This window comes from Rutidosis leptorrhynchoides, chromosome 5 (genome assembly GCF_046630445.1).
Source record: "Rutidosis leptorrhynchoides isolate AG116_Rl617_1_P2 chromosome 5, CSIRO_AGI_Rlap_v1, whole genome shotgun sequence".
In the NCBI taxonomy this organism is placed as follows: Eukaryota; Viridiplantae; Streptophyta; class Magnoliopsida; order Asterales; family Asteraceae; genus Rutidosis; species Rutidosis leptorrhynchoides.
Window position 1 is genome coordinate 340,060,001 of NC_092337.1, and position 17,626 is coordinate 340,077,626.

A 17,626-nucleotide genomic window follows, 5' to 3' on the forward strand; every position below is an offset into this window, starting at 1 on the left:
TTTGATGCAAGCAGCGTTATAACTATGGACCACAAGATTTCATATATTTAAACATAGTACACTCACAAGTGTATGAAAGACATTCTAAGTTTGTTGAGCACCTGGTAACCAAACTTTACAAGTATAAAACGGCACATATTCCCTTTATATATAATCGCACTACACCGTACCAAGTGTAGCCACCTAAACGAAGTACTGTGCAACCGTTGAAAACTGGTCGTCCAGCCCGGTTGGGGATGTCAGCCCGATAGATCTATCAACAGGATTCGCGTTTACACTGGCCCATGTAATTAATAGTTACCAAGTTATAGGGAGATATGCAATGGTACAACTCAACGTAGAACGTAATTTTAGTCACTTGTGTCCATAACGTAAATCATTTATAAAAAATAGCGCATGTATTCTCAGCCCAAAATATTTAGAGTTTAAAAGGGGACTATATACTCACCATACTGTATTTTATAGTAAAAATACATATAACATCATTGAACACGTATAAGGTTGGCCTTCGATTCACGAACCTATATCAAGTATATATATTAACATATATAGTTGTAATCAAATAATTTCAACTATTAATTATATCATATTTATATATTTATTGTTTGTAGTTTATATAGAATTTTTACTAAATCTCGATATATATATTTTATTTATATCATAAATTATATGTTGTATCTATTTATTTGTATATAATAAAAATTAATATTTATTCATATAGTTATATTAATATATGTATATAAGTAATCAATAATTTGTTATACGTAATATTTATATAATTAATGTTAATATGTTTATTCAATATTTTATGTAATACTAATATAATTATGTATCAAATATGTTTTTATGTATTTAAAATAATATTAATAATAATAAAAATAATAAAAATCATGTTAATGATCTAAATAATAATAATACTAATAATGATAAATCAAAATGATAGTTATTTTTAAAAAATGATAATTTTAACAACAATGAAAATTTTAATAAGAGTACTATCTCTAATAATAAATGATAATAATAATAATAATAATAATAATAATAATAATAATAATAATAATAATAATAATAATAATAATTAATAATAATTATGTTAATAATAATTTCACTAAAAAATATGATAGTTTTAACAGTCATGATAATAATAATATTTATATTGTTAATAATGATAATATTAATAATAATAATAATATTTAATGATAATAAATAGAATAAGCTACCTTTAAAGAAATTGGCTCAAAAAAAATAAAGCCACAAGAGAGACTCGAACCCTAGACCTCTCGGATACCCGCCACTACACTGAACCAGCTGGGCTGTTGCCCGATTTCTGTTTTAAATTCCTTTTGTTTGATTATAAACCGTATTCGAAATATCATTATCTTCTTCCAACCCAAATCGACAGGGACCAACTCACTTTCAAACATCCATTATTTTTCGATGTAGTATTGAAACATAAACAACATATATATGTGATTTTTAATTCGGCAGACACGAAAAAAATAAAAATATATATAACAGAACCCATGTTCCTGCTGTCGCGATAGTTTTTAAAAAAAATTTGATTTTTGCATATGGTAACGTTATAGCTCAAGATCATAAAACAAAATATATTGTAATTTACTTGTAAAAACTGATGGAATCGTCAATTGGGCTTGAATCATCAAAACTAGTTCGAATTTCCCTCAAGAACAATTCTGTTGACTATTTGAAAAATAACTTTGACCTTAAAATTCATGTTCGATTTTACAAATTACGATTTGAGAATTTTCAGAAAGATTGAATAATATATTCCTAACAAAACCTCATTAATAGATTTTTAAATTTCGTTCCATCTTGTGATTTGGTTAAAAAGTTCAACAACAGAGGCAACGGGTCTTCTTTCTGTTTTTATTTCTCTCAAATGCAGTATGTAAATGAAATTATTGTATGAATCAATTTATTTAAAGCAGTAACATTGTTTGTTGTTTAGTAATAAAGGCCGACAATTGATCACAAGTTTAACAGTTAGTCAGGAAAAAAATAAAAAGGAAAACGATGTAAGCAGATTCTATTTCATTCATCTGTTTCATATTTTTATAAAATTTATCATTAATAATTTAGTAATTATAATTATTAGTACTAAAATACTATTAATATATTTAATAATAGAAATAATAATCACAATACTATTGTTAATATTAATATCAAAGTAATACTAATAAAAATAATGATAATAATAATAAAAATGATAATAATAATAATAATAATATTATTATTAATGATACTAATAATAATTCTACTTTTCATAAAATATTGTTAATAATTTTGATAATATAATAACTTATATCTAATTTCATATTTCATAAATATCTATATATATCTGTATATTAAATATATAAAGGATCATAATAACATTAATTATACAAATTTTAATATCTAATATTAATAACACAGATAATAATAATAATATCATTAGAGTTAATAACGATAATAATACTTAGATTAAGAATAACACTTATACATTTCAAATTTCATATATACTTTATATAATAATCTTAGTGATACAAATGTTGATAATGACAGTGAAATTAATAGTAATAATATTAATATTGCAAATGTATAGCTATCAATTATATATCTTATAGAATCTTTAATATTTATAATTTACAATATATATAATTTTTACTTATGTATAGAGTTTATTTATTCATATATATTTACATATTAATTTACACACCATTGTTCGTGAATCGTCGAGCACAGTCAAAGGGGTAATTGGTTACCTAAATATAGATTTCAACACTTTCTAGACTCAACATTACAGATTTTGCTTATCATGTCGGAAACATATAAAGATTAAGGTTTAAATTTGGTCGGAAATTTCTGGGTCGTTACAGTACCCACCCGTTAAAGAAATTTCGTCCCCGAAATTTGATCGAGATCGTCATGACTAACAATAAAATGTTTTTATGACGAATATGAATTGATAACTAGAGTTTTATCACCATTTAGTAATAGTGGTAAAACAGTTCGATTATGTGAAGCGTACGAGTGAAGCTGTCACAAGAGATGGAGATAGAGATTTAACTTTTGACGTAGTCACAGTGAATTTCCGGAATTTAAGGGATTTAAAAGAAAATCTTGAAAATCTAAAAGATTTGATTCTTCGGCGAATAAGGAAATTATGATCTTCTTTGATTTAATGCGCCAATCTGTTTCGATTTCTCTGTCGGATATTTCACTATAAATCCACTCCCTTTATTTTTTTATTTTCACAGCTCACACCTTCTATTCTTTCCCCCTCACTCCATACTTTAAAACATTCGTCAGTATGCTCCATCCCGTTCTGATTCTTGTTATACTTCTAACTTTCATCTGCCGCCAGAAGAATCTATTCACTTCTATTATTTCCTTGGAATTATAATGTTTTTAATTCTCCCGTGTCTTTACGTTGCAATACGTATTGATATACACGGTTTGTAATTTCTGGGAGGTTGTTGGGTTTTATATCTTCCTTATACTTCGATGTCCCTGCTTCTGTCTTCTATAATCATTGTCATCCACAGTTAATGCTCCCTCCTATTTGCTGTGATTTATACTCCAATTTCAATTTTGGAGCTTCATTCTTTCGTTTCTTCTTCTTGCGATTAAGCATCTCTTGTAATGGTCCGGAATTTGTAGCTACGGATTCCAAAATGAACACAGTAAATGTTCTAAGAAGGAAATCGTAATGGCGCGATTTTTGTTTGTTAAATTACCAGAATACCCTGAAGAAGACCGAGTCATCAAGAAGAATATTTTCTTGATATGTTTGGAGATTAGATAGAATGTAAGAGTCGTGTAAATGATATATGATGACGGTACTATGAATCATCACATTCCATTAGAAACACAACATGACTTACTGTAATATAATGACGTTGATCAAGTGTCATTATATTATACTAATTCATGCTTCAGTTCCCAACACTACTTCAAAACATTCATACTTCAATTTCGAAGGTTTCAGATTTTAGAAACTGACATAGTTTCTTTTATGTTGTAACACAGATATTACGGAGAGATAATTGATTTCAGGTAAGAATAGTTATGAGAATATCTCCAGAAATATGGAGAATATTTATGATAGAAAATACGAAGATATCTTATAATATCTAAGATAAGGTGATGATGAAGAATATCATCTGAAAAGGTTTAGAATAAGGCGTAATGTGTTTGCTAACGATTTCAGCAGACACGGAATCGTTTGAATTCTTTGAAGGCAGGTTCAGTCCTTGTGATTTATCCACAGCCTCTTTTATACTTTGCTCAATCCATTTTCCAGTTCCAAATCTTCTCTTTTTCTGAGCTTTACCAACACACTGTACTTTATCATCATACTTTTGACTGTTAAAGTCATTTACAGTTTTTGTTGCTTCATCACCATTTCAAGAACTAGTTCACAGTTCAGGGTGTTTTTCAGAAACTTCGCATTCGAAGTATGAAATTCTTAGGGATAGACGTTATAGGTATAACTGGGAAGTTCTGCGAGTTTTTCAAAATACTAATTGCGGATTCCGCCAAAGAGATGACGAGTTGCTGGTACATCTGCTGATGATGTCGTGGAACATAAAAGGTTCTCCGGTAACGACGGCGAAAGGGCAACGTATATATATCGAGGTTATAATAAGACTAGTTTTACTGAGAAGTCGGAGTTAATTTGCTGAAGCTGTGACAAAATTGGTTACTTCAAAAAGAAGTCATAAGGTTGTTTTTGCTAATAAATGGTAAAGGATTCGATACAGTACGTGTTAAACTATGACTTTGGGTTCGAGAGTTTTTCTGGTGCATAATATTTTCTTCCGTAGATGAAATGCGGTTGGTTCAACTTCTCGATTGAGGTGTTTTCAAGAATCATGAAAGACTTGAACGCGGATTGTAACTGTCGAGGTACAAACGAGATTTAAGATGGAATCAAGTGGCAAACTTGAAGAATTGCTTAGTTTTATATGTTATAATCAATATTTTAATTCATTTTAATTGTCCAAAGTTAGCAGTCCAATTGTCCAATGGTCCAATAATCCAATGATTCATATACAATTATATATATATAATATTCGAATTAATTAATACGTATCGTGACCCGTGTACCGGTCTCAGTATTGATCACAACTCAAACCATATATATATTTTGGAATCAACCTCAACCTTGTATAGTCAATTCCAACATTCACATATAGAATGTCTATGGTTGTTTCGAAATATATATATAGATGGGTCGATATGATAAGTCGAAACCTTGTATACGTGTCCCGTTATTTAAAGTGCGTAAAATAAATAAATATATATCATGACCCGTGTACAACGTATTGTCTCAGAATTAATCCGACGTATTGTGTACATGTGTCCCGATTTAAAATGCGTAAAAGTAAATAACAGAAGTTAAATGACGATAAATTAAATTGCGAGAATGTAAATTGTGATAAATAAAATGTAACCAGTTAGCTGGGAACAGTTAGCTAGGAACAGTTAGCGTGGATTCTTAACAATATTTCAATTAATTAGTTCGTTTGTTTCTAACAAATTTTATTTTGTCCGATGTTTTCTTCATTATGCCACTTGTTGGATTCTGATAGGTCAAAATCCAAATTTAAAATTTGAATAGAAATGATTGTTCTGTGGTGAACGGATACGTATATCGGTGGTTGTAAGTAGGATAGTAAATGACCGTTGAATCAGATTCGAAGAATGTACAGTGTAACTTATTAATGTGAAATCTAAATATTCCTCGGGTACTACCTACCCGTTAAAATATTTTCATCATTAACAGTTTGTACGAAAGAATTTTTAATTACAATCTTTATGAAAATATACTTGCATATATATTTTCTCCGGATGTAATCATGGATTTAATGAGTCAATAAGATATTAAACTCATTTGATCTATCGTTATTACTAGATTACATGATCTCTAAAATATTAGAGATTACATAATCGTCTAAACATTAGAGATTACATAATCGTCATGTCGAACGAAGATAAATGAGGTAGAACGATATGTAAAGCGAAGATAATCAATGTAGAACGATATGTAGAACGAAGATCATACTCGAAGTACAGATTATGATATTGAAGCACGTGGTGGGGATGTGATTGTTGGTGTTGATGATGGTGATGCCGTTGATGTCGGTGATGCTGCTGGTACCGAAGCTTGCGATGTTGATGTTGCTGGCGGTACTGGTTATGCTGCCGGTGTTGCTGCTGGTGTTTGTAACCTTCGCACCCTGTTCTCCAAAGCCGTTACGCGAGCGCGAAGTTCATTAACTTCTGCTAGTACACCGGGATGATTGGCGGTTGGAGCAAGCGGATGAATAAGATTTGTAATATGAGATATTATATAATCGTGACGGGATACTCTAGAAATGAGAGAGAAAATGGTTTCTCGAACAGGTTCGCCAGTAAGTGCTTCAGGTTCATCGCCAAGAGGGCAATTTGGTGGATGGAAGGGATCACCCTCTTCTTGTCTCCAATAATTTAATATATTACGAACCCATCCCCAATTCATCCAGAATAGATGATGGGAAACTGGTTGATCCATTCCGGTGGCGCTTCCTTCGGAGCTCGAATGAAATTCCATATCGGAGTAGCTGTCGGAGTCTGAGGAATTCGAACCAGATGCAGAATCCATCTTGTACAATCGGGGAAATGAATTTTTGGTTTGGAATAGATTATAGAAGTTAAATTTGGTACTCTTCAATACATAATTTGCATATGTATATATAATACCAAAATCCCGTAAATTACGGAGAATCTTTGGGAAGATAATAGTCAAAGGTAATAATAACAGATACGCTAAGATATGAAGTTTGTCTATACACTATCGATGCACTAAATGCAGTAAGACGTGTCTGGACTTCAAGAATGATAAGCAGACATTTTCCTAAGGATGATAAGTAGATGATTTCCAACTAGATGTGATAAGCAAGACTTTTGACTTGTAGACACGGTCAAAGTCCAGACTCACTAATGAATCCTAACGACTATCTGTTAGGCACACTACTGCAAGACCTGGTTCGCTAAGACCACCGCTCTGATACCACCTGTGACGACCCTGTCGTAATCCTCCTGGACGAAGTCATCAACATTTGGTCCCATTGCGATGATCGACTCCAAGTAATATCCTTAACATGAGCAAATGTACAGCGGAAGACTTAATTCGTACCTGAGAATAACATGCTTTAAAATGTCAACATAAAGTTGGTGAGATATAGGTTTGATGCTAGCAGCGTTATAACTATGGACCACAAGATTTCATATATTTAAACATAGTACACTCGCAAGTGTATGAAAGACATTCTAAGTTTGTTGAGCACCTGGTAACCAAACGTTACAAGTATAAAACAGCACATATTCCCTTTATATATAATCGCACTACACCGTACCAAGTGTAGCCACCTAAATGAAGTACTGTGCAACCGTTGAAAACTGGTCGTCCAGCCCGGTTGGGGATGTCAGCCCGATAGATCTATCAACAGGATTCACGTTTACACTGGCCCATGTAATTAATAGTTACCAAGTTATAGGGAGATATGCAATGGTACAACTCAACGTAGAACGTAATTTTAGTCACTTGTGTCCGTAACGTAAATCATTTATAAAAAATAGCGCATGTATTCTCAGCCCAAAATATTTAGAGTTTAAAAGGGGACTATATACTAACCATACTGTATTTTGTAGTAAAAATACATATAACATCATTGAACACGTATAAGGTTGGCCTTCGATTCACGAACCTATATCAAGTATATATATTAACATATATAGTTGTAATCAAATAATTTCAACTATTAATTATATCATATTTATATATTTATTATTTGTAGTTTATATAGAATTTTTACTAAATCCCGATATATATATTTTATTTATATCATAAATTATATGTTGTATCTATTTATTTGTATATAATAAAAATTAATATTTATTCATATAGTTATATTAATATATGTATATAAGTAATCAATAATTTGTTATACGTAATATTTATATAATTAATGTTAATATGTTTATTCAATATTTTATGTAATACTAATATAATTATGTATTAAATATGTTTTTATGTATTTAAAATAATATTAATAATAATAAAAATAATAAAAATCATGTTAATGATCTAAATAATAATAATACTAATAATGATAAATCAAAATGATAGTTTTTTTAAAAAAAAAATGATAATTTTAACAACAATGAAAATTTTAATAAGAGTACTATCTCTAATAATAAATGATAATTTTAATAATAATAATAATAATAATAATAATAATAATAATAATAATAATAATAATAATAATAATAATAATAATAATAATAATAATAATAATAATAAAAATTAATAATAATTATGTTAATAATAATTTCACTAAAAAATATGATAGTTTTAACAATCATGATAATAATAATATTTATATTGTTAATAATGATAATATTAATAATAATAATAATAATATTTAATGATAATAAATAGAATAAGCTACCTTTAAAGAAATTGGCTCAAAAAAAATAAAGCCACAAGAGAGACTCGAACCCTAGACCTCTCGGATACCCGCCACTACACTGAACCAGCTGGGCTGTTGCCCTTATTTCTGTTTTAAATTCCTTTTGTTTGATTATAAACCGTATTCGAAATATCATTATCTTCTTCCAACCCAAATCGACAGGACCAACTCACTTTCTAACATCCATTATTTTTCGATGTAGTATTGAAACAGAAACAACATATATATGTGATTTTTAATTCGGCAGACACGAAAAAAATAAAAATATATATAACAGAACCCATGTTCCTGCTGTCGCGATAGTTTTTAAAAAAAAATTTGATTTTTGCATATGGTAACGTTATAGCTCAAGATTATAAAACAAAATATATTGTAATTTACTTGTAAAAACTGATGGAATCGTCAATTGGGCTTGAATCATCAAAACTAGTTCGAATTTCCCTCAAGAACAATTCTGTTGACTATTTGAAAAATAACTTTGACCTTAAAATTCATGTTCGATTTTACAAATTACGATTTGAGAATTTTCAGAAAGATTGAATAATATATTCCTAACAAAACCTCATTAATAGATTTTTAAATTTTGTTCCATCCTGTGATTTGGTTAAAAAGTTCAACAACAGAGGCAACGGGTCTTCTTTCTGTTTTTATTTCTCTCAAATGCAGTATGTAAATGAGATTATCGTATGAATCGATTTATTTAAAGCAGTAACATTGTTTGTTGTTTAGTAATAAAGGCCGACAATTGATCACAAGTTTAACAGTTAGTCAGGAAAAAAATAAAAAAGGAAAACGATGTAAGCAGATTCTGTTTCATTCATCTGTTTCATATTTTTATAAAATTTATCATTAATAATTTAGTAATTATAATTATTAGTACTAAAATACTATTAATATATTTAATAATAGAAATAATAATCACAATACTATTGTTAATATTAATATCAAAGTAATACTAATAAAAATAATGATAATAATAATAAAAATGATAATAATAATAATAATATTATTAATTATACTAATAATAATTCTACTTTTCATAAAATATTGTTAATAATTTTGATAATATAATAACTTATATCTAATTTCATATTTCATAAATATCTATATATATCTGTATATTAAATATATAAAGGATCATAATAACATTAATTATACAAATTTTAATATCTAATATTAATAACACAGATAATAATAATAATAATATCATTAGAGTTAATAACGATAATAACACTTATATTAATAATAACACTTATACATTTCAAATTTCATATATACTTTATATAATAATCTTAGTGATACAAATGTTGATAATGACAGTGAAATTAATAGTAATAATATTAATATTGCAAATGTATAACTATCAATTATATATCTTATAGAATCTTTAATATTTATAATTTACAATATATATAATTTTTACTTATGTATAGAGTTTATTTATTCATATATATTTACATATTAATTTACACACCATTGTTCATGAATCGTCGAGCACAGTCAAAGGGGTAATTGGTTACCTAAATATAGATTTCAACACTTTCTAGACTCAACATTAAAGATTTTACTTATCGTGTCGGAAACATATAAAGATTAAGGTTTAAATTTGGTCGGAAATTTCTGGGTCGTTACACCAAATAATAGAAATTTTAGTCCAGTTGTGACGACACTTAGGGGACGCTTTCTTTTTTCACCAACATTTGTATGATTTTTTCTAGGATTACCAACTGGCAACAAATCTGTAAGTTGGTTTTCGATATCAGCTACTTTGAACTTTCTAGGTTTAGAGGTATGATCAACCTTACCATTGAATTCTAAGCACTCTCTGTATGAGTGATTCGATTCAAGGTTCGGTCTATGACTGACAAAAACAATTTTGTTTTTCACATGCATAGCAGGAGTGTCCTCGTTACATGTAGGGCATGCTTTATAGCCTTGGCCACTCCAACCGGACAAACTATTACGGGCAGGATAATCGTTTATGGTTCAAATAAGCATTGCTTTCATTTGAAAATACGTGTTTGTAACTGAGTCATGTGTAACAACTCCTTCGGATCATAAAATCTCCAGTTCATCAACTAAAGGCCTCAAGTAAACATCAATATCTTTTACAGGTGATTTAGGACCAGGAATTAACAGAGTCAACATGAGAGAACTTTCTTTCATACATATCCACGGCGGCGTATTGTATGTTATCAATATTACTGGCCACATGCTGTAAGGATTATTCATGTTGCCGAATGGATTGAAACCATCAAGAGCCAACCCTAATCGAACGTTTATGTGTTCACGTGCAAAATCCGGATATCTTTGGTCAATTTCTTTCCAAGATCGACCATTTACCGGATGACGCATCTTACCCTCTTCATTGCACCACCCAGTAGCATGCCAAGTCATATCCTTTGCAGTGTATCTGGAACTGTACAAACGTTTTAGTCTTAGAGTTATTGAAAAATAACGCAAAACTTTATTAGGAACTTTCTTCCTCGTTGTGTGTTCATCTTTCCATCTACTCTTGTTACATATTGGACAGTTTTCCAAACCCTGGTATTCTTTATAAAACAAACAACAATCATTCTTACAAGCATTTATCGCTTGATACCCTAAATTGATCTTTCTCATCCACTTCTTAGTTTCGTAAAATGATTTCGGAATTGTGTTATTTGGGGGATGTGATTGTATGAGTAATTCTAATAATTGGTCAAATGAAGTATTCGTCCATTTGTTCAAGACCTTAATGTGTGTTAACTTGGCTAAAAACTCTAATGAGAACAACTTGCTACCGGGATATACTTCGGTTTTGGTGGAGTCAATAAAATCCTCAAGACCAGTTGCGGTCGTGTCATTCATAGTCTCATCGTCGTTCGGACCTTCCTCCTCAAAATTAGGAACTTCCTCCAACTGAATATCGTGCAAGAAATTTCTTAGAGGGTCCGTTGTGTTGTGTACTTCGGGTGGTTGTGGTAGTTCACCGGGATGCCGCCACATAGTATAAGAGGGTTCAAACCCATGTTTAATTATATGGTCTTTTAATATTTCCTTTTTAAGCAATGATTTATTTTTATTTTTATTTTTTGCCTGGCCTCATCTTTCCCATCATAAGTGACGTCAAGATAGTGTAGGATGGCTGTTGCAGTTAGTTTATTTTAATAATTTTAAACACATGATTAGGTAAAGTCATAGCTATCATATTTTTGGTTTTTAGGTCAAGTCTAACAAGGTGCTTGTTTTCATCCTGCCATCTAGATGAAAAAACGACTTCTCTAGCTTCAATCTCATGAGAATCTGCAGTTGCAGGTTTAGCATCAGTAGTGTCCATGGGAACATATGATCCATTATTTGCAATGACATGCATGAGTGGGTCAACTGACTCAAGGTAAAACATGAATCTATCTCTCCAAGTGTCATATTCATCTTCATCAAACTTGGGTGGTCTACTTGCGGAACCATTTTCGAGATAGGATGAATTATTATAAGCGGCCATTAGAGATTTCATATCAAAGATATTAAATTATCAAGACTGAATCTCTGATACCAGTTGCTGGTCCCGATTAACAACATGAAGTTTGTAAAGGGGGGGGGGGGGGGGAGGGGGTGGGAATACAATTCTTTTTTGTCAATTAAGAAGTTTTAACAGTTTAAACATATAGAGGTTTTAAATCATAGTCATAAGTAATTTTCACATTATCTTTTATTGAAATATGCTCAAAGAATCACGGTTATCCTTTGGCAGAATAGATAACCGATTGACACAAATTACACCTAGATAGCTTTCGAACGAATTAAGCTTATACAAGATTTGGACTCTATTGATTTAATACACACACCACTAAATATTACAATAGTGGACATCAGCTATTTATTGAGATTCTAAAATCCGTGTAAACGATCTATTGTCTGGTACAAAGGATGTTTGTACTTCAGCAGACAACTATGTCAGAGAGCACGTGACTCTCTTTCTTCTTCAATAGCTATTTGCAGGAACATCCAAAATGGTTGTACATCCTATTTAAATAAACAAATGGAATGTTGGGTTCTCTAGGCGTTGACAAAGTGTTAACCATGAACTGTGCATGGGTTAACCTTCTGCGTTTCTTAGTTGTCTTGAAAGGTCACTTGTCAGCCGCCGACATGTGTCATTTTCTCTTCAACTTAGTCTTCGATGTTAGTTGAATAGTACTCTTTGATGTAGACAATACAGGAAATGATTATGCTTGTAATGGAGCATAATGTGTCTAAGTGTTGAGTGGTGCTTCAGACTGGTGCTGCTTCTTCTTGTGCTGGTTCTTCTATTGATATTCTGCTGGTTCAGCATACATCCTATGCTGGTTGTGAAGAATCTTTGAATCTTTAACTATTTTGTACTGATAGTGAAGGCAACATACCAACTCACTCAGACACATCATTCATTGTTGTTCCTATACTTAGAAATAAATAAGCAAACTTATGCTGGCATGCACATAACAACTAGTCTTCATAATCATATTTTGTCATAATTAAATCCTTAATTATGCAGGGGGACTCAACAATACGATTCGACATAATGGTGTTTTCAAAAATTACGATAAATATCACGTAGGAGAAATCCGGGATATTTATGATCTATGAAACTAAATAACATAGCAGTACTCTTTCAACAAATCACTTGACACGCAGGGGTTCAGTCAGCTAGTAAAGTATAATATTATGGAATTCTGATCTTTTATAATTGTATTGATACACAACTGATGTCGTTTTCAGTCAACTTATAAAATTCATCATTTAATATTTGAAATCTAATATTTTTTTATATAACAGTAGTCACTAACACTTGTGTTAAATTTAAATGACGAGTATCTATCACTTTATTCATAGTCGAAAATCATCCTCAACTGTCTAATTAATCATTACCAACTTAATTAGGTATGAATAATATTTTTTATTTCTGATTGATGTCGTCAACAGATATAATATTTCTTGTTACACTCTCGCCGGAGCTTCCATAAGAGAATTAAGATTCGAGGGTAGTTGTTGGGTTGATTCATGTTATTATACTAAGGATACTCTCATTATAATAAACCCTATAATTTTATCAAAGTGTCACATTATTTATTTATGCTTGAGTTTAAGTTATTTGTAAATCAATTAATATGTAAAAATATATTATAAAGAATAAAGTGACAGTGTATCTTTCTCGAAACAAATTAATACAATCCGGAATGCAACTTACATTCATAATAAACACTGTTTAAACTTTCAAGTACCGTAGTCACCTTCGACCTCTATTTTTCTGCATTTTATCTTTAATTTAGTTTAATATAAAAATCATCTACCAAACCATTATTAAAACAGTAATAAACACTAATTTTTCTAAATAAGTTTCGTTTCAAACTCGGCCGTCTTTAAGAAAGAAACCCTAGATCATACTAGCCCTATTTACTCTATAAAGAAGGTAGGTATAATTTAGGTCTCACCAAAAATAAATGTAAAACTTTACACACTAATCGTGCGCGCGGAACTCACCTTCGCCGAATTACTCAGCACCGGCGTTGAAAATAAAAATGACTGTACGCCGCACATCTGTCGTTTTTAAAGAAAAATAAAAAAATGTCACATAATTAATTTAATCGGTCCAATTGGTAACCGGTAACATTTAGTATACATAGATATACACGATTTAAAAGTTTATGATCTACAATGGTATTTGTTGAGTTATATAACTTATAATAAAACAAAAATTAAAATATATTACCTATTTGTACCTTTAACCTTTAAGAAAACATGAATCAATAAACAAATACCATACAAATACCATCTATTTACTTTGAACATTGTCTCTGGCCATTGGCCATGCATACGACCATCACTATAAAACATGTTCATGTTCTAAATTAAAAGAAAACAACATGCTTACTCATAACCCATTTATCATTAACTGGCACTGATTCATCTTCAATCTTAACAGTTGCACTACCATCGCCATTAGATTGCTTCATTTGCACCCTTCCCTTGTTTCTTTTCTCTGCTTCAACCTCATAACCAGACTCATATTCCGTCTTAACTTTCACACCATCAAATATTCGTCTTCGCTTAATTTCGTTCGCCTTATCTATCGAATTTTCTTGGTTGACTACTACCGGTCTTTTGTTCTTGATTACTTGATATAGATGCAACACACCTTCGTCCTTGTTGAACTTAAATAAGCATTTGTCACCATCCATTAACTGGTTATACCTTCGAAAATTCGACCAACATGCTGATAAAAAGTACTTCACACTCGCGTATCGTTCGACCGTTATCCCCAGTGTCCATTCATTTCCTTGTTGGTTCTTCAACTTTATGCTCCTTTTGTTTTCTAGTTCTGCAGCCCTCACAAATTTCTTAGGCAACAACTGCAGAACACAAAATAAATAAATAAATAAAATTATAGAATACTACAACAACAACAACAACAACAACAGACCCAATCCCACATATGTGAGGTATGGGGAGGTGAGACGTAGACAATCCTACCTCCATCCTAGAATAAAGAGAAATCATTTCTTCACCCCGAGTGAAACACTCACAAGAGTAGAGAAAGTCCTCCCTCTCTCTATTCGAGAGATAAAAAGAATAATTTAAATAAAAAAAGAATAATTTAAATAAAAAAGAATAAATAAATAAAAACGTGATAAAAGGTAATAAAAAAAGAGACGCCATGAAAATGGTAGAATCAGATTTTCATGGGTTTTAAATCAAGCATGAAGTTCAATTTAGCCCTTATGTGATAGTCAAGTCGCCAATAAATCGACGTTTGATGCTGACTCACATGATAGGGTCGTCAAAAAAAAAAAAAAAAAAAAAGTAATAATAATATTAATATATATGTATATGTATATATATATATATATATATATATATATATATATATATATATATATATATATATATATATATATATATATATATATAAGTATATATATATATTATATAAGTATAAGTATATATATATAAAGTACAAGTAAATAAAATGAAAGAGTCTGGTATGACACATATCACATGGAGGTAATGCTCTTAAAACCAATCGCTATGCAACAAATATGAGCGTGGGCATCTATGGCAGCTTAAAAACGCCCACAATGCTTATTGTGAAACGTTTTTAGGGCGTTTTTTCAAGCGTGGGTATAAATTCAAGACAAGCACAAACAAGGTTTCTGATTTTGTTTGAATGGTGCTTATAACTTTTAATTTTTCCCTCCTTTAACTCAATTATCAATCACATTTTTAACACATAATTTTATAACCGTTTTTAACAATTTCCACTATAACAACCCTTATTTATCAAACATTACCACATCACAATAGTAATTCTACAACTTTTCTTCCCACAAGAGTAACCTGAACCATATGTCACTAAAAGTGCTGAAAAATCTAACATTGAAATTGATACTTTATATTTATATTGATGGATTGTACTGTAACCTATCATGGGATAAATATAGTGGATCATCAATTTTAATATTCGATTTATTATTAACCTTTACTAAAAACACTTAAACCCAAATGCAAAGCATCCCGTTTTTCCATGTTTTACAGTAGTAAACGACAACGACAATGCTAAGAATAATACGGAGTAGCTAGTAGTTGTACATCTGTATGTAGGACAAATGGCTTTATCGAGGTGTGGTACTATTTTACATAAATTAATGTAATACCATTGAATATTGAATATTGAATATTGAATATTGAATATTTGAATAATTGAATAATTGAATTGAATATTGAATATTGAATAATTCATCTAAAGTTCGTGGGTGACGTGACATTACAACTTTATTAACAATTTTTTTCAACCAGAAAGTTATAAAAGAAAGAAAGCTGTGAATTGTGTAAAAACATTAAATAAATTTTATGTTAATCTGAATGTTAATGGCACCTTGAATTGATTAACTTTACAAGAAGTTACTCCAAATTTTGACATCATTATTCGTTTTTTAAGATTATGGGTGATTCACCTAATTTGGAAGTCAAATATGAATGATTCACCTAATTTGGAAGTCAAATACTGAATGAAAAAAAAAAATGTTACCAAATGATATTTGTGAGTTTTGTAAGATATGATCTTTTCAAAGCAAAGATCCATCTCATTCTCATTCTCATCATCATCATCATTCTCATTCTCATTCTCATTCTCATCATCATCATCATCATCATCATCATCATCATCATCATCATCATCATCATCATCATCATCATCATCTAAATTAAGATCAACATCATCTTCATCTGCAAGATCAAAAAAACATCATTCAATTAGTAATTAATACATAGATGTATGTATAACCTATAAATACAGAGAAATAAAGAGATACCCAGCTTTACTTTTACATTTAAATGTAAGATCTTTTTCACATCCATTTGCATCAAGAAATAAGACTTGAAAAGTGTTGGGATCAATTAACCAAAAGACAACAATATCCTTGATACCCAATTTGGCATCTTTAACAATTAAATCCCATCCATGGCCAAAATAGTAATCTTCATCACTTTTTATAAGCTTCAACTTCCATGAATGTTCCCCTGTTGCAGTCTTGACTACTGGATTTTCAGGTATCTTTTCCAAATAACTTCTCACAAAAGCAATTGGCAATTTCTGCAAAACAAAATTCATCGTCACATACATACATATATACATTAGATACATACATACATACATGGATAAAAAAAAAGGTGAATACCAAATGAGGGGCAGAGGGGTAACGAATGACTTTGTAGAAGGACGGACAATCTTCTTTTGGCTCCAATTTACTACTAATTGCCATTCACATTAGATTGTGACAATAGCAAGAGAGGAAGACAGGAGTGTATCGATATAAATCAATGAAATCCCAGCCGTGGCATATTACAAGCATAAATAGAGTATCCAACACAAACCTAATGGGCTAATGATAGAGAGAACGGGCCTTATAGATATGGACTTGCAATGCATAAATATATAAACTTTTGGGAAATTAGCTTGAATACACCAAAACTAAAAAAAAAAAAAAAAAAAAAAAAAAAAAATATATATATATATATATATATATATATATATATATATATATATATATATATATAACGATATACATTTCTTTTATTAAATTTTGCGCTGA

General features: G+C 30.2%; 1 protein-coding gene across 2 annotated transcripts; it reads right to left on the minus strand.

The window, feature by feature from the left end:
• Positions 1-14,185: 14,185 nt before the first annotated feature.
• Positions 14,186-17,396, minus strand: LOC139848405 (B3 domain-containing protein REM10-like). Of its 2 annotated transcripts, none has more exons than XM_071838140.1 (4): positions 17,213-17,396; positions 16,863-17,127; positions 16,564-16,760; positions 14,186-14,887 (listed from the first exon to the last, which is right to left on the minus strand). In XM_071838140.1, the coding sequence occupies exons 1-4, from the start codon at positions 17,294-17,296 to the stop codon at positions 14,387-14,389; spliced, it is 1,047 nt and encodes a 348-aa protein (XP_071694241.1). In that variant the 5' UTR covers positions 17,297-17,396; the 3' UTR covers positions 14,186-14,386. The 2 variants fall into 2 exon arrangements, with proteins under 2 accessions (XP_071694241.1, XP_071694240.1); XM_071838139.1 differs by having other exon boundaries at positions 14,187-14,887; positions 16,857-17,127.
• Between the last annotated feature and the right edge of the window lie 230 nt (positions 17,397-17,626).